General features: G+C 44.3%; 1 protein-coding gene across 3 annotated transcripts in view; it reads right to left on the minus strand.

Moving 5' to 3' along the window:
- The window catches only part of LOC140688665 (serine/threonine-protein kinase Nek7-like), a 118,424-nt gene extending 106,550 nt beyond the window's left edge, over positions 1–11,874 (minus strand). For all 3 annotated transcript variants that reach the window (XM_072948271.1, XM_072948269.1, XM_072948270.1), the window contains exon 1: positions 11,770–11,874. In XM_072948271.1, the coding sequence (XP_072804372.1) occupies positions 11,770–11,826 (57 nt within the window). In that variant the 5' untranslated portion in view covers positions 11,827–11,874. The remainder of the gene's footprint in view (positions 1–11,769) is intronic.
- Between the last annotated feature and the right edge of the window lie 10,271 nt (positions 11,875–22,145).

Genomic DNA, 22,145 nt, shown 5'->3' on the forward strand with positions numbered 1-22,145 from the left:
ACAACTGCCTCTCACAGCTTCCCAGCAGAGGGAACGGACTCCCCATGAACCCCCAGCATTTAAGGACACTGAGTAACCCCCACTGACCCAGGGCAATGCGATGCGGACACTGAGCGCCGGGCGCCAGACGCACCCAAGACGCCCCACAGAAAACGCACAGGGTCCTCACTGAGTGTGCAAGGCCTGGGCTCCACGCCCGGACTCAGTGCTCAGTATCTCAGAACCTTTCTCAGCCAGGCAGCCACCCAGATCTGGCTTCCTCCTTTTCTCAGGTAGGGCAAGCAGACCCAGGCCCGGCATTGGAGTGTCAACCGGACAGCCAGGTGCGTGGCACCAGCTCACTGTCACCTACAGCTCCCCTCCCAGGTGTGGCGGCATCCTTCCCCCCACCCTCTCCTCACAGGGCACTGGGGTGCTCGAGTTTTTAGGACTGTCATTCTTTAGTCTCTACTTCAGTGTCCTTTTTGGGTCCGTCTTCCTCGAGGCCCCAACTGGAGTCTATCTCTATCCTGCTAGACCCCTGTGCCAGCAGCTTCCTCACTGGGAGCAGGTGCCACCCGGGCCTGGGCTCCGTCTTCTAGCGAGTGTCCCCCAGTTACCACGTGGATTGCCTTCCTGGTTCATGGAAGGGCAGAGCCTAACCCCTGGGTCCCAGGCTCCATGGTGACACACACCAACTACATCTAACTAAAATTACTTTGCCCAAAGGCCTCCTAATTACCGTGGGGGGCCACCTCATTTATAAAATCACGTCTGGTGGCAGTTCAGCTACCTGGTTGGAACATGCTTAAATGAAGTTTAAAGTCACAGGCAAACGGAAGAGAGTAATTGTCTGAAAGCCCATGAACCCTACGAGTTTGACACTGCAAGCTCTTCGTGACAGAAGAAACCGAGAAAGGGCACGGCTAACTCAGCACAAGGGATCTTCCAAAATTACTAAATAAAGACTACACACTCCATCAAGGAATTTTAAACAGATTCATTTATGGAATAAGTCTCAAAATGGAACTAATTAACATGGATAACGTAATTATAAGCCTACATAGGTTTTTTTTATTATTATTGTTACTGGCTTTTTGTTGTTATTTCTTAATTACTAACTATAAGACACTTACAACTCCTTAAATAAAGGACATAATTAAAACTGATATTGGCAGCATTTGTATTACATTTTTGTGGTAAAGTACCATGTTTAGCCTCTTGAGATATGTGAATATGTGTCCTAACAAGTTATCCTATAGAAGAGTCCTGAAATATAGAAACACAAAATAAACATTCAAAATCATATGTGACAACTAAAAACAAAAAAAAAATCAAACCCTAGAGTGAAGGAAGCTTTATACAACACCTGAAATGTTCTGCAGTCTCACTAACGAATCTCTTGTCGATCTGCACTTTAATCACATACCACCAGATCCCGCTACCTGATCAGGATTCTACATGCCAGCCTGTGTTAACTGCTTCCTTCACAGAAATACTCCTCATTCTACAATAAAATTCATTCTGCTGTGCCACGGGCTCATATCCTCACAGGTGCAAACTTGTTAAACAATTAATTTCCTAGGACTAAATTAATTTCCTTAATTTACTTTAAATGTGATGGCAAGGACATTTAATGAGCAGTAAGACAATTCAGGACAACGTTACGATGGTAATTCTCTCTGGGGATTAGAAGCATCACAGCACGGCCTCCACAGACTCCCCAGAGAGAAAGCGACGTCCTGGTAACTCCTAGAGGTGCTGTTATCAGTGATCTAACAGACAAGCCACTGCTAATTACAGTATTTAACACCATTAATAAGGTTTATATTGTTATTGCACTTTTATCTCTTACTGGTGATTTTCATATTACCAACTATGTGATTTTAAAAGTCTTATTTTATATTAATATTCCTAAATTTCTCCAAAATTAAAAAGTAACAAAACTTCAAAATGCTTTTCTATTTTATTTGGCAATAAAGCTCATGCTACGTACGATCATTAAAAAGAGATTACTCATCTCCAAACTACACAAACTAGAATATCTTTTTGACAATATCTAACAACTCTGTTATGTATTACTTTCTACAAACCTCACTGAAAATAAAAAAAATGAAACAACACTTTTTTTAAAAAAAAACCACATGTGCCAGCAGAGTCTAATTAGTCATGCTTCTTTCCATCTGAGAAATGACTTCCCTAAAATTTCTTGAACTACTTCAGCAGTAACCTATTCCTAAAGATACTAAGGGTGGGAGATTTACGTCAGTTGGAACAATACGTCATTAATCATTATTACTGGCTTTATATCAAACAAAGGAGACAATTCATTGTAGCATAAGAAAAATGAGTGACCAAATATAACCAATTACCTGATTAAACATTTATAAGACCCTGGTGTTTGTATCATTTAAGCATCATTAGTTACACCACACAGCATAATAATCACTATATCCAAATTACGTAACCAAAAATACTGATTACCTTTCCCAGCATACCATGAGCAGGATAGTTAATTAATGACAAAGACATTCCCACCCACCAGGAGCACCATCAGCTATACCCGTAAAATTAAATAGGGCAGGCAAAAGGCTCAGGGAGACAGAGACGGACGGAGACAAATAGAGGGAAGAGATTTCCACAATTTATTCATTTATTCCACAATTATTAATAGAGGAGGGGGCAAACAAATACAAAAACAATAAAAAGACAGTAAGCAAATACACAGTAATATCTAATATTTAAGTACTATGCAGAGAAATACAATGGAGCGATACAGTGGAAAATGAGTGGATGGTTATTTTAAACTGGATAACTCTGGGAGGACCCTGCTGAGGGGGTGACCTTTATGTTGAGATTGAAAAACCAGAAGGAAAAGGAAGAGCAGAAAGAACCCCTGGAGAAAATGTCCTCGGGAAGGAATGAGCTCGTGTGCTCAAGGAAGACGGGCTGGCACGCGCAGGGAGCAGGGTGGAGGCGGGACGCGCGGGCGGCCACGCCGTGTGCCGCAGCAAGAGGAAGGACCCCAGCTGCCGGCAGGGAAGCACTGCGCCATGATCTCACGCACACTCACAGGGAGAACTCACTCAGGACGCTGCGTGCACAAGGAAGTGGGGCGGAGGAGGAGGAGGATTGCAGGAGTGGGAGCAGGGAGCCTGGACAGAAAAGTAGTGGGCCTGACCTGACAGTTATAGTGAGACGCAGCAGCAGATGGAATCAGGATGTGACCGTGAGGCAGAGGCAGAGAAGATGCTGAGGAGTGGGGACAGAGCGGGTAAGTCATAGATGTGGGCTTGTGCACCTCGATGGACAGTGATACCAGTTACTGAGATAAACAAGGCTAAAGAAGCAGTGTGGGCAGAAAGCGGTAATAAAAACCAAATAAAGGACGTAATACGATGCAGAAGCAGGCCATGGGCAGAGGAACCTGTGTGCCTAGGTCATCGTGTAGAATGCAGTCACTGTCGCCATCACCATCGCCACCCTCTAATGAGGGTTAACCATCAGCAGCAACGTCATCCAACCAGCACTAACTACTGGCCCTGCCATCATCATCCAACGAGTGCCGTCTCTGTGCCCAGCACCACAGTGAAAGCTCCGTATCTGCTGGAGGTAAAAACTACTGTTTCTCTAATTTACTGATGAGAAAGTGAGGCTTATAGATGTTAAATAACCTGCCCTCCCTCACACAGCTAGACAGTCGGGGCTGGAGGGTCCCAGACACTCATCCCAGGCAATCTGACTTCAGAGCTCATGCTCTAAGCCACCACACCAACCAGCCCTCCCGCCTCCTCCAGCTCCTCCACAGCCTCCTCCCCGCGGATGCTGGTGTTCCACAGAGTATCATCCTCCGCCTTCCCTTCTCGCTCTGCTCACTCTGGCCAGTGTCATCCACTGTCCAACCTCCCCCACCGCTGGCTCTGGAAGGTAGTGTTGAGTTACACTGATTCCTGGTGCTCTCCTCACCCTCCACTGGATGCCCACCTCACGGTAACTCTTCTAAAACCTCCTCCTCCACCACCCTCTTGTCCTCCTGCACCAAATGAGGTCCAGTCAAGGGAAAAACAAAAAGAATGCATCATTAAATTTATTTTATGTAAGTGCTCTTAGAAAAAGAAATGTATCAAAATTTCTAAATTTGGGAAATATTTGTTTTATGAATATTTAGTGAGAAATCTGTCAAACATAACCAAGGCCATACGAAAGTCATGTAATAGTCACATAATAATGATATAAAGGGAGACAAAATATAAAGGTATCCCAAATGTAAAATGATACAATCGAATTCTAACAAACACATTAGAATCTATGCACTGAACGCTGCTCTTCAAACCTGCACCACGGGAGGACATGCACTTACTCCAGGAAGGCTTCCAACGCCGAACATGTATTCATAACCCCTCCTGTGGAACTGTCATCAGCTTGTGAACCATATGAAAATCACTGGCCTCATTTAAGAAGACAGCTCATTTTGATCAAAGGAAGAATGAATACCAAGATTATACTTTTTTCACCAAGTACGTGTTTGGCTCCAAAGGATTTTTAAATTATCTCCAAATATCAAATTCACCCTCAAAAATGGAACTACTTGCATCACTGTATTTCTTAAAACTATATGTCAGGCTCTGAATGCAGTTCCAGGTGGAGTTTGGAAACTATTCGATTCATGTCGACCTCATCTTTGCCCACTCCACTCTCAATGGACTGTTCAAAAAGAAATTTCCAAGAAAGAAGATGAGAGAATCCTTTCTGTAGCCCCATTTTTTCAATCATCTAAATCCCTCAAGGTACTTCCTCTAAAATTTGAGAAACACTTATCCCTAAATATGCAAATATGAACAATCAATCTAAATCCAGAGCTCAGCCAGGCTCTAAACATTCTGATACCACTTCTCATCTGACAGATCTCTTATACTATATGGCCCCATAGTCACTTCCTAAAATAACTCTAAAGTAACTAAAATCTATACGATATTAACATAGTACAGTTAGACTGATTACTGTTTTGCTTTCATTTAGAGATCAATCCATTCATTCAGCATGGATTTATGGAGCACCCGTTACCTACTATTCACTGATACAAAACACGACCTACAGACCTCGTGAGCACTGCACTCCTGGTGGAATGTATTCTCATTTACTAGAAGCACACCCGTGTATGAAATGACCCAAAAACGAGTCATCTTTTTGTTGTCTTCTTAATTTCACATTTCCTCTCAGAGAACTTTCCTCAGGGTCTCTTCATGTAGTTCACATACATTATAATGAGCCCTTATGCTTATTACCGTCTGCTGGAGACTAAATCTCCCCGAACAGCTCCTGACACCATCACCCTGGCACCCGAGATCCTGGAGCCCAAAGAGAGTGCAATGTAAGCAAGACAAGGCTGAACCCGAGTCCAAAGCAGGGAGTGACACGAGGTGCAGCTGGAGAGGAGAAAGGAGACCAGGGGATGCAAGACCCTTCCCGGCACACGTGAAAATGCAGAATCCATCCCAAAAGTCAAAGAAAGTAACGCATCAAAAGGTACACTTTGGAAACATGACTCTTGCTACAATGTAAAGAATGAACTAGAAACGGTAACACGAGAGGTAAAGAGACCAGATCCGAAGCTTCTGCAACAAGCTAGACAAGAGGTGGCAGTAATCTAAAGGGGAGCGGTCACCGTCAGGATGTGAAGACTCAGCAGGTTCACTAGCTAGTGAGGGAGTCCAATCAAGGGGGCAGGAAAACTGGCTAAACGCAAAGCGTGAGGCCCGCCTGCCTGCGGTCCGGACAACCAGGCGGGCAGGGCTACCCGACACAGGGAGGACAGGCCGGGCCAGAACACGCCTCGAAGACGAGGAGCCGGAGGTGCCCGGAAACACGAAGGGTCACGAGGACTGAGGCGGTGAGACTGGCCAGGAAGTGTGTGAGGAGCGTCTGCCGGGAAGCGAGCGAGCCGGCCGACAGCCCCACCCCAGGGCCGCGTGCGACCTGGGCCGGGCGAGCCCGGGCCTCCCCGTGTGCGAGGTGTGCGCGGCGGCCTGGTGTCGGGGGTGACGGACATGCAAACCGCTCGGCGCGGGGCGGCCGCGCTGTGAGAACCAAGCAGCAGCGGCACTGCGCCCGGGACAAAGGCGAGACGCAGGTGACGGCGAGGCAGGGAGCCTGGGGCCACCGGGAGGCCGAGACGGAGCCTCCACGCGGCGGGGCTCACCAGCCCCCCTCCCAAGAAGGAGCGGGTGGGGTCTGGAAGAGGCTCTGCGGATGCGGAGGGTGAGCCTCTGCCGCTGACCCTCCCGGCGCGGGGACCAGAGAGCGAGCCGCCCCACGTGCCAGGTGACGGGGGACAGCGACCACGGGGGGGGGGGGGAGGCTCGCTCCGGGTACAGCAAGGAGGTGGAAAGAAAGTCAGTAAGAAGTGCAGGCTGTACGTGGTTTTCTCTAATAAACCATTTACTATATATATATATTTACATTTGTACACAGGCTTTACCAAAAAAGAGTAAAACGGTACATTAAGAGCTCAGACATCTCAGACAACGTACGTGAGTCCTGGGCTCAGAGAGCTGTGGAAGCTCTTCCTGGAGGAAGTTCCCTCTCTCTCTCTCTCTCAGCTTTCTTCCTTGCTGCGATGCAGGCTCGTTCCTCACGTCTAGTCTGACAAAGCGATGCCAAGAATGGCTTCCTACCATCCCTCTGATGGGGGCACCGAGGTATGGGCCACTGCTTGAACTTGTGCCTAAAAATTCTAGAGATACTGATATATTTTAATATTCATTTAAAAAGTGGTGCTTGAGAAGAAAGAGGATGGGTTGACTTGACACCACATTTGTCTTCAGCAAGTGTTTACTGAATGCCTACCATGTGCTCCAGGTACTGTTCTGGAGACTGGGAATGAAGTTTATACTCTGGAGAAAGAGGAAAGACAGTGAGCAAAATAGAAGGGATAAGTGGCTTAATGGGTGGGTGTGAAGGGTCGGCTTTCATGGGACGGCCGAGGAAGGTGGCGTCTGCACACACACTGGAAGAAGATGAGTGGGGGGAGCCACGATGAGGAAGGATGAGAAACTACTAGATTTTAAAGAGATATGATTTGACTGAAATTGTATATTTTATATTTAAATGTTAAATAATTTTGCCCTGACTTACATGCTGACAGTAGACTGAAGTGAGGACAGGACAGAAACAGAGACCAACTGGGGAGTGACCGCAGTAAGTTACAGGGAAAATGAAAATAACTGAGCAGAGTGACAGCAGCAAATGAGGCAAGAAGTACTCCCACCCGAAGTGTATGCAGAAGGGGGTGCTGCGGGACCTGTCAGCGGTGAGACAGGACATGCGAGAGATGGGGGGTCGGGGACGTCTCCAGGAGCTTTGGCCTGGGCAGATCAAAGGAGGCACATGCCGCCAACTGTGACAGAGAGGCCTGCACACAGACAGCTTGTGGGAACATTCACAGTTCAGTTTCACATGTGCCCAGTTTGAGACACGCAAATTTGATGACAAGTAGGTGACTGGCTGCTCGCGTCTGGGATCAGGAGGTAGATCCAGTCTAAAGTAGAGAGGCCACCAGCACGCGGACCATACTCAGGATCATGAACCTGGAAGGGATCTCCAAGCAGCGCACATAGGGCAAGACGCTCTGGGCCGCAGAGCGCTCCGCTGCGAAGAGTCCAGGAGGGGAGGGAAGTCAGCAAAGGACAGACCAGTAAGCCGAGAAGGAAACAAGGCTCTCGGAAGCAGAGCAATGAACAGGTTTCAAACAACAGAATGCGGCCGACTCTCTCAAGTGTAGCTGACGACCAAGGAAGACAAGGTCTAAGGGTGGCGCAGGGACTGAGCACAGGAGGCCCCGGGGACCGGGGCGAGAGCAGCCACGGCGGCACGGAGGGGAGAAAGCCCCCCCCCCCAGCACACCTAAGAGAGCGAAGGGGGAACAGGACACAGACCTACACAGCTAAGCACTCAGCAGCAAAAGGCAACAGAGAGAGAGGTGAACGGCTGGAGAAAAGAAGGACTTTGAAAGCCGTTTTCTGGTTGGGGTTTGTTCTGGTTCGCCGTTTAGATGGGAGACCTCGCAGCACACAGCGCCACGCAGAGCCCAGCGGGCGTGGGGCTGCACACGGCTCTGGTGGCCCGGGCAGGGCTGGCGCAGCTGACAGGGCAGATGAGGCTGACCGCGCGCTGCAGGTCCTGGGGAAGTCCTCGTCTGACTGCTTCCGTCTGTCGGTGAAACAGGAAGCAAGGGCACAGCAGCTGAGAGAGAGGACAGGGAGTGGGGGTTCTGAGGAGAGGGGACAGGAGACGCCGCTGGGGAGTGGGCAGCGCGGGGACCAAGGACAGGACTGCTGGCAGCACTGAGCCTCACTGGAGGTTCAAGGGCATCAGCTCTAACTACAGCAGGTCTCTTCCCTCGGAGCAGCCGCCACTCCATCCCCCAGACCTGCAGCAATAAAGCGGCTGGATGAGGCTGTTAGGCGGAGAACGTCACCTCAACTTCTGCAGAGGCTTCTGAAAACGGAGGCTGTGCTCAATGCCATAGGACAAAACCTTGGCAAACTCAACTTAGCAAAAGAAGCAAACGACACAATGACCTTTATTTCACAAAGAAAGTAGTTCTGTAAGACGGGCTAAAGAGAGGGGGAGGTGACCCACTCAACCCAGCCGGCCCCCTGTCCGCCCCGCTCGCTCCCAGAGGCGCGCGAGCTCGGGGCGGCAGGCCGGGCCGCCGGCCAGCCTGAGGGGAGGCTCGGGTTGGAAGACTCCCAGATGAGACTCTCATCCCTTCCAAGCCGTTAAAAGGAGGAGCACCAACTCTCCTGCCTGTAGATCTGGGCTGCTTTCCCTCCTTCGCAGGGAGCCAGTGTCACACTGGGCATCTTCAAACTACAGATAATAATTATACCCTAGGTCCTGACGACTATTCCAACTAAAACTAATTCTCCCTTGAGTCGCTCCCACAAAGTCTTTACGCTGCACGCTGATTGTAATCGTTTTATATTTATCTTTATGACAAAAATTGAATGTATCATAGCTCTCTTCACTCAATGACCAGAAATTAAAAACTCACAAATTGTTAGCTGTAAATATCCATTGTTTAAAATTTGTCTTATACTAAAAAGCAGACATTTTACTATTTCTGTCACCATCTTTTATACAGTTTGCATTTTAAAAAATTTAGCCAAATCCACTGTCCTACAAACTAGAGTCCAAAAGCAATGTGAATATATAGGACACAAATCCAGTCAAATAAATCCTTTCAGTACTTTCCAGGCTTCAATGAAAGGAATCAAAGAAAGAAAAAGGGAAGGAAAGGGAAGCTGATAGGAAAAAAAAAAAAAAACTAAGTTCAAAAGAATGACAATAATACAAAAAAATAGATACATAAATCTCACATTCTAAGGCTTAAAAAAAAGGAACTCACACTGTACTAAAAATTAAACCACATATTATGCATTATGGGGTCAGAGTATTCATCTCAGAACAAGGAAAAGACAGATATGCCAAGAATACACATCACTTGTCATAACACAGGGAATTGGTCTCTGACACCTAGAAAGCTGACTTCCTCCGTTTGCTGCTTCTGTCCAGACACGCACTAGCATCTCAAAAGCGGAAGCAGTCACTCAGCTAACCATATGTTGCTGCATCACCCCGTTATTCAGGCCAGTGGTGTGGAACAAAACAAAAGCAGGCTGCCAACCCCGAGCAGAGGCTGTCCTTTGCCAGCCTTTTAAAATAATGCTACTGAGAGCAGGAACATTTTTCAGAGACTTAATAGGCAGTAACGCCTGTAAACTCTTGTCGGGTAACCTCACACCATCAGTCTGGATGCAGAGGCAGAAGACCCTCCCTCCCCCCCACACTTGCCACAGGCAGTGAGAACCTGGGGTGACACTTGCTGATTTCCACGTGGGAGCAGCGGCAGGAGGAAGAGAGGAATGGAACCACGTGAAAGAGACGCAGAACCACGTGTGTGATTTTGACATTTATGCCGCGTGGTAGCCCGTGGGTCCCAGGGAACCAGGACTCTCATTTTCGCCTCCTACTGCCACTCTGACCTTCCCTGATCGGTGAGTCAGTAGGAGGCAGAAATTACAGTGCTCATTCTTTTTTTCCTTTGAAATTTAGGGCTGTTCAAAACCAAACATTTCAAAATCATAAGACAAACTCCCTAATCTGAGAGCTGCTTCTTTCACTGTCTTCACTGGAGACAACGAATATGAAACAAGAGTATCCATGCATGTCTGTAAAAATAGCACTAAGATAATGTTTGTATCTAACAGAAAGAAGCTGCCTACTATAACCTTGACAAATTTATGATCGTAGCACAAAATATAAATGGTAGATTTTAAAAAAAATCATCTTGAAATTAAAATACTGGCCTTACTCTAAGCTAAAAGGTGTCTCTTCCAAACACAGTACAGAGAATTCAGAAAGGCATAACAAAGCAACTGAAAGTGCAATTAAGTAAAGGGATAATTTAAACACGTTCACGTGAAGAAGCGCTGGTTGGTTTCAATCGCACAACCGTGCTGAGCCCCGGCTCCACGCGCAGAGCTGCGGGACCACGGGGCAGCCGCGGTAGGGCACAGCCCGAATCCTTACGGAGAGTTTGACCCAACAGGAAAGATAAGGACAATGTCCATATGAAATGACCCCAAGACCTCAGAAACAGCAGAAGAGACATACGAAGAATGTATCATCAAGTTTCCAAGAAAAAAATACTACGTCCACAAAATCGGAAAAACCTTCAGAGTGGAGGTGGCATTTTAGATGCTCCTTGAAGGATGGGCAGGATTTCAAACATTGGAGAGGGAGGTGAAGGGTGAAAAACGAATAAAGTACAGAGGCAGAAAAGATAGTTTACTCTGTAGGCAGTATTTCCCGAGCTGCGCTTCACAGACACTGATTCGAGAGAAGCCAACAGATGTGCTCTAAAAAAGGGTGCTGTAGTCAAATTAGTTTGGAAAACACCACACCCTGCAAGGGCCCCCGGAACCTCCCAGCGCACAGTAATACAGCGGAGGCTCTGAGGGCCGCTGCAACAGGGCAGCTGTTCGACCCGAGGCCCCACACTTCTCTGCTCCAGAGCTCATGTGAAAGAACACCTATGGATTCCTCATTGCCAGAATCACTACCAAGCAAATCTGGGCCAAGGCTCGCAGAGCAACTCTGAGACACCGCGGAGGCCGCACAGCCGCGGGCATGAGGAACCACGAGACCGAGGTGCCGCCCCGCACGTGGCGGGGACGGCATTTCGGACACGCCACGTGTCTGGACTCCGTGGCAAGCATCCACGGTGCGCACTGGAGGCCAAACAATCAATTTCAATAGTGCGTGTAAACATTCCTTTAACTGCGTTTTATGTTGCAGAAAACAAGCAACTCCAGAACAGGAGAAACACACCCCTAGTCAGAGGGAGCGAGCAAAGGGGCAGTACCGGAAGGCGTCCCGGCGAAAGCGGAGGCGGGCACGAAACACGCAGGCACTGCCCCCGTTTCTGTTTTCCTCCCTAAGCCTGATGTCAACTCTCAGTCTACAGGTCATCCACTTCAAGTTACAGCTACAGCTGCCCTTTTTTCCATGTCTGTCCATATTTCTAAAACAGTATTTGAAAATATAAACAACGCAGATTTAAACTTGTAAGTGCATAATTAGCACTTTCAGCTACCTCATTTCCTAAAGGAACTGTGAATGCACTACTTCCTCCTTCACTGTATCTCTGTTTCTCTGCGCACACACACGCGTGCACACACACACACTTTCTCTCTCTCTCATGGCGGCAGCATCAGAACCAATTACCTGTGGCTGGAACTGAGGTACAGGTGGCCCCTGCATTCCTTGTGATTGCTCATCCATTGTCTAATGCAACAGGAACTTCAGAACTCTGCAAAAAATGTAAAGTTGAAATGTAAATAATGCAATCATTAACAATCTGAGTTGCTCATCATACACCTGATATTTGTGAATGTTAATTTCACCTAATCTTTCAAAAGTGCCCAGTAAGACATCCCATACTTTTATCTGCCATCTGCTAAATCCAAGCTCTGTTTGGCTAATACAAATATTCACTGTCTCAACTAATTCTTCTCAATAGTAGCATTTTACGCTTAGAAAATCCTGCTTCATGAGATGAAATTCTCCCTTCTCCGTTATGTCTTACAGAGCACAAAAGCTTCCCCTCACCCTCCTCAGTACAAGATGATCATCGCTGTGGTCAGCTTCATGTAATCACGGCCAGTGCTTCACATTCCTAAAATGCACCTCTTCTTTATATTCTGAAAGTGTTAGTACTTCTGTTCTTTATGTCCAACTACAATGCTTCCTGTGATTTCTTAGGTTTAAACTTAAAAGGTCGGTCCTCATATGAGTGTTTACTCTTTTTTGCACACTTTGTTTGTAATTATAAAACACCATCCATTAATTCAGCAAACACAGTAGGCTGAAGCCAGTCATGTGCCAAGTACTGCACAAAGCTCACAGACCGAACTACAAAGGAAACAAATGCCAAGTATCTCTAGGCTCTTCCTAAGAGTAATTTTATAACTAAAATCTTGTGGGTTAAAAAGTTAGGGTCCACTTAAACAGGATCAACAGATGGAGAAACTAAAACACATCTTCACTTCATCATACTCTTTAAAAAGCAGTAAAAATACTCTAGACATGGGTCATGTGTATTACAAATATTTTCTATCCTATGACTTGTCTTTCTTTAAAAAATCTTCCCAATGCCGTCTTTTAATTAACTTATGAACAGAGATTCATAAATGGCCTACTTAATCAATCTTTCTCTTTATGATTAATGATTTGGGGTACTCTTTAAGAATTATTTCCTTTACCCTAAATTCTCGTGTTATCTTCTAATGTAAGCTTTACTGTTTTTGCCTTTCATATTTAGATCTGCAATTGACCTGGAATTAAATGTTTGTCTTTATGGTGAAGTCAATATTTAGTTTCTTTTTCCATATATGCCTATCCAGTAGCCTTCAGATCACATGATGAAAAGATGACCCTTTACCCCACACCCCACTGCAGCACTGCTCTATCATCCTTGTCATATACATCAAACAACTGCACAGACATACACTAAATTAACTGGTGTATAGTGCAGCTTTGCTATGGACATACATTTAATCATATCTGATATTAATATAAATTTTAGAACCATCCTGTTTCTACTTTTTTTTAAAAGCCTATTGGGATCCTGATTAGGATTACATCAACTCTATAGATCAATATGGGAAGAACTGACATTTTAATACTGGGTTTTCAAATCCAGGACACAGGATATCTCATTTATTTCAGGTTAAACTTCTTTCAATAATGGTTTTCAGTTTCAGTACTCATCTTTCACATTTGTTTCCAAGTTATTTCCTAAGTATATTATATTTTTTATACTATTATAAATAGTGGGTGCTTTTTATTTCCATTTTATTATAGTGTACAGAAACACAACTAATTTCTATATATTGGCCCTTTATCTTGCAAGTGTGCTAAACTCACTTATTAGGTCAAGCAGATTTCTTACAGATTCTTGCCTTACTGCAATGGCTAGAACCTCCAGCACAATGAACAGAAGTAGAGACACCCTCTTTTTGTTCTTACCTCAGGAGAAGAGTATTCAGTCATTTACTATTACATTTAATGTAAGACGCACGTTTTCCCCATATGCCCTAATTTATCAGGCTGAAAGATTTTATAAAGATGTTAGATTCTTACTTTGCTGAAAGATTTTATAAAGATGTTAGATTTTTGTCAAATGCTGCTTCTGTATATGAGCTGACCATATATTTTTTACTTTGTTAAAATGTTGAATTTTGAACATTCACTTTGGTGAATGTTAAGCCAGTATTCATTTCTGGGATGAACCCCACTTAGTCATGATACATAATCATATTTGTACATTGTTGGATTCATTTTGTTTTAATTGAAGTATAGTTGATTTACAATGTTAATTGCTGGTGCACAGCACAGTGATTCTGTTGTACATATATATATATGTATTCCTTTTCATATTTTTTTCTTTATGGGTTAGTATAAGGTATTGAATATAATTCCCAGTAGGACCTTGTTGTTTATCTATTTTATATATAGTAGTGTGTATCTGCTAATCCCAACCTCCCAATTTACCCCTCCCCACTTCTTTTCCCCCCAGTAACCATAAGTTTGTTTTCTATGTCTGTGAGTCTATTTCTATTTTGTAAATAAACTCATTTGTCTTTTTTTTTTTTTTTAGATTCCACATATGAGTGATATCATATGGTATTTTTCTTTCTCTTTCTGGCTTATTCCACTTAGTACGACAATCTCCAGCATTTATCGTTTATGGACTTTTTAATGATGGCCATTCTGACTGGTGTGAGGTGATACCTCATTGTAGTTTTGATTTGCATTGTTCTGGTAATTAGTGATATTGCGCATTTTCATCTGCTATTAGCCATTTGTATGTCTTCACTGGAGAAATGTTTGCATTTTTTCATTGGGGTGTTTGCCTTTTTGTTACTGAGTTGTATGAGCTGTTTGTATATTCTGGAAATGAAGTCCTTCTCAGTTGCATCGTTTGCAAATGTTTTTCTCCCATTCCGTATGTTGCCTTTTTGTTTTGTTTATAGTTTCCTTTGCTATGCAAAAGCTTATAAATTTAATTAGGTCTTATTTTTTTAATTTTTGCTTTTATTTCCATTTTATTTATATAGTGTTGGATTTGGGGAGGGAGGAGAGGCAAGGAGAAAGAGAATCCCAGTAATGAATTAGAATACCTTTCAGTGTGAAATATAAATCATTAGCATCAACACTTCACCTCTAGTGTCCCTCAGACAGTTTTCACAAGACACTCCATGAAAAAAAGGGCTTCCTGGTCAAAGACCTCTATGGAGTACTACTTGCTGTATCAGTCTCTCTCAGAAAGTCATGGTCAACATCAACAAACTAAAGCACTGAAGCAGCCCAGCAGTTTTTTAAAAAAAAACTTTACTTACATCTAACTCATTTAATCACAAAATGCTTTCTTTGTATAACAGATTTTAATATCCCCCAGCCTGACTACCCTAAGAAGCGACTATGAGAAGCCGTGTGCTGGGTTACAGCAAGGAGGGCTCCACCATGCCTGCTGATACGAGATAACGTCTAAGCAGATAAAACAATGAAGAAAAGAAGCCAAAGTTTAAGAAAAAAGAAAAGGAAACATAAAAATCAAAGAAATCTTAGAAGTGATTTAATCTAACGATCCGCCTGACAGGAAAGCCCCTTCTACAGCGTCCCAGACAGAGGTCAAAGGCCCCCTGCTCAGAAGACACAGGTCTGTGCGACTCCCTCACGCTGCATGTAAGCTTAGTAACACAATGAACAAAAAGAAATTTGTCTTTACATAATATCTAACATGACTCCTTGTGTCACCGGAGTCTTAATGCTTTTACAGAATGTTTGTATACTGATTTAAAACCATTATTTATCATATTTCTAAAGGTCAAAGATATTTATATGTAATACTTTCCCACTAATCACCTCATAAATAAAATTAAAACACATTTTAATATATAAATATGTTAACTATGCATTCAGTCTTCCAGATCATAAACTCCACGTTGCAGGGACCTACCTGTGTCATCCACAGCTGCACCCCCAGGGCTTAGGTCAATGCTTGGCACAAAATGGGTGCTGAGCGAATATTTATTTAATGAACGAATGCATGTATCTCTGTCATAAAAGCATCAAATAATTACTGCTACAGTTTAGTAAGCCTAAAGTCAATCATGAGTACAATTATGATCAAATTAAATAAATTCGGCACCCAATCTTCAATCCATAAAGGCTTCCCAAAGATGGAGCTGCCCGAATTGGCTTTTAAATAAGAAAGACACACTCACAAGGTCCAGAAGAGGCAAGGAGGAGAGGGAATCTGGGAAAAGGAAGGAACACACTGAAATACTCAAAAGCGGAGCTCAACATCTTATAAGTAATTTAAAATTGAAGCTGGCTTGCGGTGAGAGAGAGGACGTGGGGAGTTAATGTGAGAAGGTTAGGCTAACAACACAGGCAGGTGTCAGCTCATGAAAAAACTTTTATGATATTTACTTATGCAGTTGGTATCAAAGAGCTTATGTTGGGTTTCAAGCAGCTAAGACAGAAGTTCACTATTTTTCAAATACAACCTTTCCTGCCATGTGACAGAGGAGAGGTGCTCACAGCCACAAGCAAGACCAGTCAAGAAGCTACTGCAACAGTCCAGACAAGAGATGACAATCCTCCCCCACCCTCCCCGGGCCTCTACTTGACCTCAACCAGCTTTCAGCACAACCGTCTCCCCTTCTAGAAGTTCCCCTGGCCTTTCTCCCACACTGCAGCCACTTTTTCTATTGAACGTGTAAGCTGGAGTGCTCTAAGACATGTTTCTTCACTTTTTTTTAAAAACCTTCGTTCTCTTAAATTATCCCATTTGGTCCCAGGACTTTGATCACTAGCCATATATGATTCCTCTCAAACTTACCACTCCACTAGAGGCACCTGTTCTGAGCTCTGAGCCACAAACACCAATATCCAAATGACCACCTGATGTCTTCAGAATTCTTCAATAGAAGACTCCATCTCCCATTCCTCCAAAAAAATTAAAAAAAAAAAAAACAACTTCTCCTCTAATCATTTTTATCTCATTACATGTATCTCCATCTGCTCAGCTGGTCCAGCCCAAAATTCCCATTTTGGGGTCTCAGGATCTCTTTATCTGAGAACCCCAAAGCCCTTTTGTTCAGTGGGTCCTGGCTATCAATATTTCCCATATTAGAAATTAAAACTGAGAAACACATACTAATTCACTTACAAATAACAGCAATTTACTTTAACAGCAAGCTATTTCCTGCTACTCATTACAATAACTTTTTTAAAGTATTCTCAGCAAAGGAACAAGTTAAAAATGGAAATCCAAGTATAAAATAATAAAACTGCAGCACTGAAAAAGAAGAAGTAGAAGATCTAATTCTAGTTTAAAACTAGTCCTGCAGCTTCATTCATAAAGCAGAGGGTTCTGTCTTAATTTTATAAACAGTCTTAAAGGCACAAAGAAATGGACATCAGGAATAAATACAAAACATGTTGAGTATCACTGATTAAGAAACACAAATCTAAGCAACAAAGAAATATTACATAACTGATAGCCTTTCAAAATGACACATACTTTTAAATTATATGCAACGCTTATGATATGTATTAATAACCTTTCTAGAAAGCAATGTGACAATGAACATTAATAATTATTCATACACTTTTACTCACGACTCTTAATCCCACAACTCCATCCTATAGAAATGAATCAGTGACTGAATGTTGGATTACATACAAGAATGTATATTAAAAACCATTTATCATAAAGGAAAACTAGAAACAACATAAAGGTCCAACAATATAAAAATGTCTAAATAAATTACAGTAAGTACACAAAATGGAACACTAGACTGACCCAATGTTTATTAAAAATTTTAATGATATTTAAAGATGTACCCAGTATAATGTGAAGTGAAAAAGGCAAGATGCAGAGACAAACTTCCATGTTATATGTACTCAAAGGACACTGCTCTTATCTTATCCCTGTCGGTTAGATAATTGTGTCGTTGTTTGTTTAAGGTAACTATCTTGCCAAAGTATCAGCCAAATAAGGGTAGGAAATTATCTGTTTTATACATCACTGCACTCCCACAGTGCCTGGCACAGAGTTAAACATACAACAAACACATAGTCACCTATGATTCTAATATGAATTCATCATATACTAAATCAAAAACAGCAAGTTGCATAATAGAATAAAAATGTCTTAACACATCAGTTTTTAAGAAAAGCACATTTGTATACATGTATGGGAATTAAAAATAGTATGGGCAGCCTCTGCTTCCATAATGGCAAAGAATAATTCAGACCAATCCTCTCCTCCAAGGACAATTAATAACACAAGAGAAATATTTTTCACTCTGCTTTAATGCAACACAGAGATATGGAAATATCAAAGACTTAAAGCACCAGTATCTGAGGAAGGAGGGAAGCCTAGGAGAAGTGGCTCTAACGTCCAGGCCTCCTTTTCCACGAAGTGTGGCACTGGCTGCGAGGGCACAGCCACGATGCTGAGAGGCTATACAGTACTGTCACCTGCTTGGGGCGAGAGACACAAACTACAGTCCACAGCTCCACAAAGGGTTGTGGTGACACCCTCACGATTTCCGTTAAGACCTTGAAAGCCTCCGCCCTGGTTGACAAATCTCAGCATTAAATCATCTGAAATCTTGAAACTGGATTGAGGTCATCTCTGATAGCTAACATCCCAAGCTCCTGGCAAAAACAAGTAAAAATACATTCTGAAGAGAGAGAACAGCTTCGGCTTCAAATTATTTCTACATGCAATTCTGCACATATCATCTCCAGCACATAATAAAAAACTAGACACTCTAGCAAATAAGGACACATGAACAAAAATCAGCAGAGGGAACAGACAGAATAAAAATGCTCTCAGACAGAAGGCTAAAGACGCAGGAAGGAATCATAAAAAAAGGCAACAGGGCCATTCAAATATATAAGAGATAAAACTGATTGTAAAATTAAAAATGAGTCTACAGTTGAACACACAAAAACCAATATACAAGGAGAAGGGTAAATGGAATTAAAGCCGTTTAAGGCTCCTATTGAACGTCTGGGAAAAGAAAAAGTACAAACTAGCGCGCTCTTTGTTTATCTAGTCTACGTTATCTTTTATAAAATTCATTCAGCACTTCTTATGGTAAATTTTACATACAGAAAAATTGCCATTATTCCTGTGCAATTTCTATACATTTTGACAAATTTAGCCTTGTAACTACCACCAGTTCCATCGGCCCATACCATGCCCCGTGTCCCATTATAGTCAAGTCCTCCCCCAATGCCTGGCAATCCCGCTCTGCCCTTTGTCCCGTTAGTTCCCTCTCCAGGAGATGATACAAACGGAGCCGCACAGACTGCAGCCTTCTAAGCGTGGCCTCCTTCACGCATCAGGGCGCACCTGAGACTCACCCATGTTGCCGCGTGCAGCATGTTCACTGACGCGCCATCCTCCAGCTGAGGGACATCTGCGTTGCTTCCAGTTAGGACTACTACAAATAAGGCCACTACAAACACCTGCACACAGGCTCACACCTCAGTTTCACCTCGCATGGGTATGTAGGAATGGGACTGCTCGGGTCATGTTAGATTTTAATAAGTGAAGGATGCATTTAAAATAGAAGGTCTTCGTTTGCTACGATAAGAAATGAGAAAGCGAAAAGCACCTCAAGCCATCCCACTTCTCATACTTGCTCCTTGTGGTCTCAGGTTCTCCGCCCTCACTCTGTTTACTCTAATAAGGTCATCACAAAGGAATGGATATCATATATGCCTACAGGATTTGAATTTTTGTTAAGCCCCTAGTTCAGAAATTAGTAAACCTTTCAATTTTGTGGAAAGACAGACATTACCATCCTCTGGCTGTTCAATGAACTAGAATTGTCTAAAATAAGACAGATAACCAGATGCTGAAAAAAATGCAAGTGCCATATTTTCACTGGACAGTTAAGTCCTCCATGAGGACAGCTGTTTAGGAATCCCTACTCCGATTCCTATAAAATGCATATAGTTCCTGACTAGTCAACAGGGGTGGAAAAGCGAAAGAAGTAGAATACAGATGACCAGAGAAATATTTAAACTGTTAAATATAAACTTTTTGATAAAAAATAATTTATGTGGAATTTTTGCAAGAGACTGGAGTGAGGAAAAGTTCACAGCACTTCGCAAAGATCTTTCTTTGAACTAAACCTTTTTAGAGCCGTTGCTATACTTCAGACATGTTCCCTAAAACGTCTGCAAGAACACAGGCAAGTGTCCACGGAAACACCATTCTAAGGTTGCTCAATGTTACAGCATCATCACTGAAAAGTAACAAAATAAAGGTTGATATAATCAGGACCAATGTTTTTATTATGGTTCTTGCTGACATCTGCTGGCTCAGTTTTACCTTCCTCCTTAACATACATCGACCTGTAAGATATAAGCATCTTAGACACCAAAGGTTGTAGCACATGAAGGGACCAACGATGCAAATACTAAATGAGCACATGTCAGCCAACTGATCACTTCCCGAAATCGGTGCTGTGGCTTCACTGTAACTCGCTTCCCAGGGAATCAATTAATACAAACTGTCTGTGATCTAAGGTTTTCATTCTGTATTATTATTTAACTCTGAGACTAAAGTTACATTTTTTTAACTTAAACTGCAAAAGCCATGTTATTAGAACTCAAAAGTGCCAAAAAGCGGATGTCTTTAAAAATATTACGTGGGGTAATTTTCTGGTTTGTTGTAGCAAACCGAAAATTCTACACTTGAAAACTAAGATAGTAACACATGTCCCTTCCTAGGCCCTCACACCGCCACACCGCCCCTCTCCGCCCGACGCCAGCGCAAAGGGGCGCGCGGCGGCGCGGCACTTGCTTCTTCCTAGAAACGGCACTGCTTCGTGTTCCCCACAGTAAACTTTTTTCCCCAGTGTTTCATAAGAAAAAGAAATGCGACAGTGAGCTGCTGTTCTGCTTGTCTTTTTCCTCACTTGCACTCCTTCCCTAGTTCGGAAACCTAACAAGAAACCGCCCGCCCAGCGCCGGCCGCAGGCGGAGGGGCAGCGCGAAGCGGCGCGCCGCCGTCACCTCCTCTCTGCGCCCCAGCACGCTTCTCCCACAGCGAACAGCTGTTCAGACCCAAGAAGGAGTTCTTTCCTAACACGTCACCCTGAACAAAGTGAGCCCTGAGAGCACCTTGCGAGTCAGCGGTTCTCGGCCTGGGTGACCCCGCCCGGACTCGGGGCGCAGGTCCGGGGCGGGGCCCACCGCTCCCCACTGCAGGACACGCGCACCACACGGCACACGGGGCAGGCCGGGGCGCGCTCGGGGCGCAGCAGCAGCGGTTCAGCCTGCTCCCCGCGTGGCTCGTGTGTCCGGGGGCATCGCCGTCACCGCGGCGCAGTGACGGGCGCTCCGGCCACGGCCAGCAGGCCTGCCCCTCGGGCCGCCCGCGAACGGCGCTGCCCCAGACACAGGCCGAGACCCGAGGGCAGCAGCCCGCGCCCAGCACCTGAGTCTCAGCGGGACCCTGACGGGTGACCCGGAGGGAGGGGGAGGGGCCGCTGCAGCCGGAGCCCCAGGCTCTCCTGAGGAATTTGCTACCATGTTGTTGTTGTTGTTGTTATTATTATTATTGAGAGAGAGAAAATTAGAAGGAACACATCTCTCAGCACACACAGAAGTCTCCCCTGAATACCTCCCCACTCCTTGTTTAAAACAGACCTGAAGTCATCCATTCGTTTCGAATCCATATATAATCTGATTGACTCCCTAAATTACAGTGTTTGGAATAGTTATTTCAGACAATATCTATAAATGAAACATTTGAGTTTGATTTTTAAAATAACAACATATGGGTCTAAGCTACTGAATTTGGTCAAGCACCGCAGTCAAGCATCCTATGACCTGCCAGCTGAGGGGGTGCCAGCCGAGCAAGGTCTCAGCACAGCGACAGCAAGTGCTAATAAGGTGCTCTCAACTCCAGGGCCCTCTACCGTGTCATCAAAGTACAAACACTACTACTTGCCCGGAAAGGATTTTTGAAAAGAATTTTATAGGAAGAAAACGGGAAGGAAGGAAGAGGAGGAGGGAGGGAAACCAAGGGGAGTCCCATGAGTTCAACCTTAGTCACTTTCTGGCCGCAGATTAAAGGAATGCCTCTCTCCAAGCTGTCATGCCCAGCAGCCTGCTTTGGGCACGGGGGTGCGGTTCATTCTTCCCTATTTCTGCCCCACTACTCCTGCCACAGGACTGTCCTGATGAGGAAGTGTCTTCATAAGCATGATGGTCCTCACCTCCTCCTGACAGTCCCCAGTCACCAAACTGGGCTGTTATCTGGGGACTGAACCCAGGACAGTGTGCATGCTAAACACATGCTCTACCCCTGAGCTTACACCCTCCCTTCCGACCCCCTTGATATATCACTGCTTTTGAGACAGAGAAAATCCTTTCCAGAAGCCCCCTAAAGAGCTGGGTTCTGTTCCCATGTCCACAATACGAGAGGCTGAAAGTGAACATCTGATATTGTCAGTCTCAACAATGGGAGATGGGCCCTGCCAGCTGTAAAAAAAAAAAAA

The sequence above is a fragment of the Vicugna pacos genome, chromosome 23, assembly GCF_048564905.1.
Source record: "Vicugna pacos chromosome 23, VicPac4, whole genome shotgun sequence".
NCBI lineage: Eukaryota > Metazoa > Chordata > Mammalia > Artiodactyla > Camelidae > Vicugna > Vicugna pacos.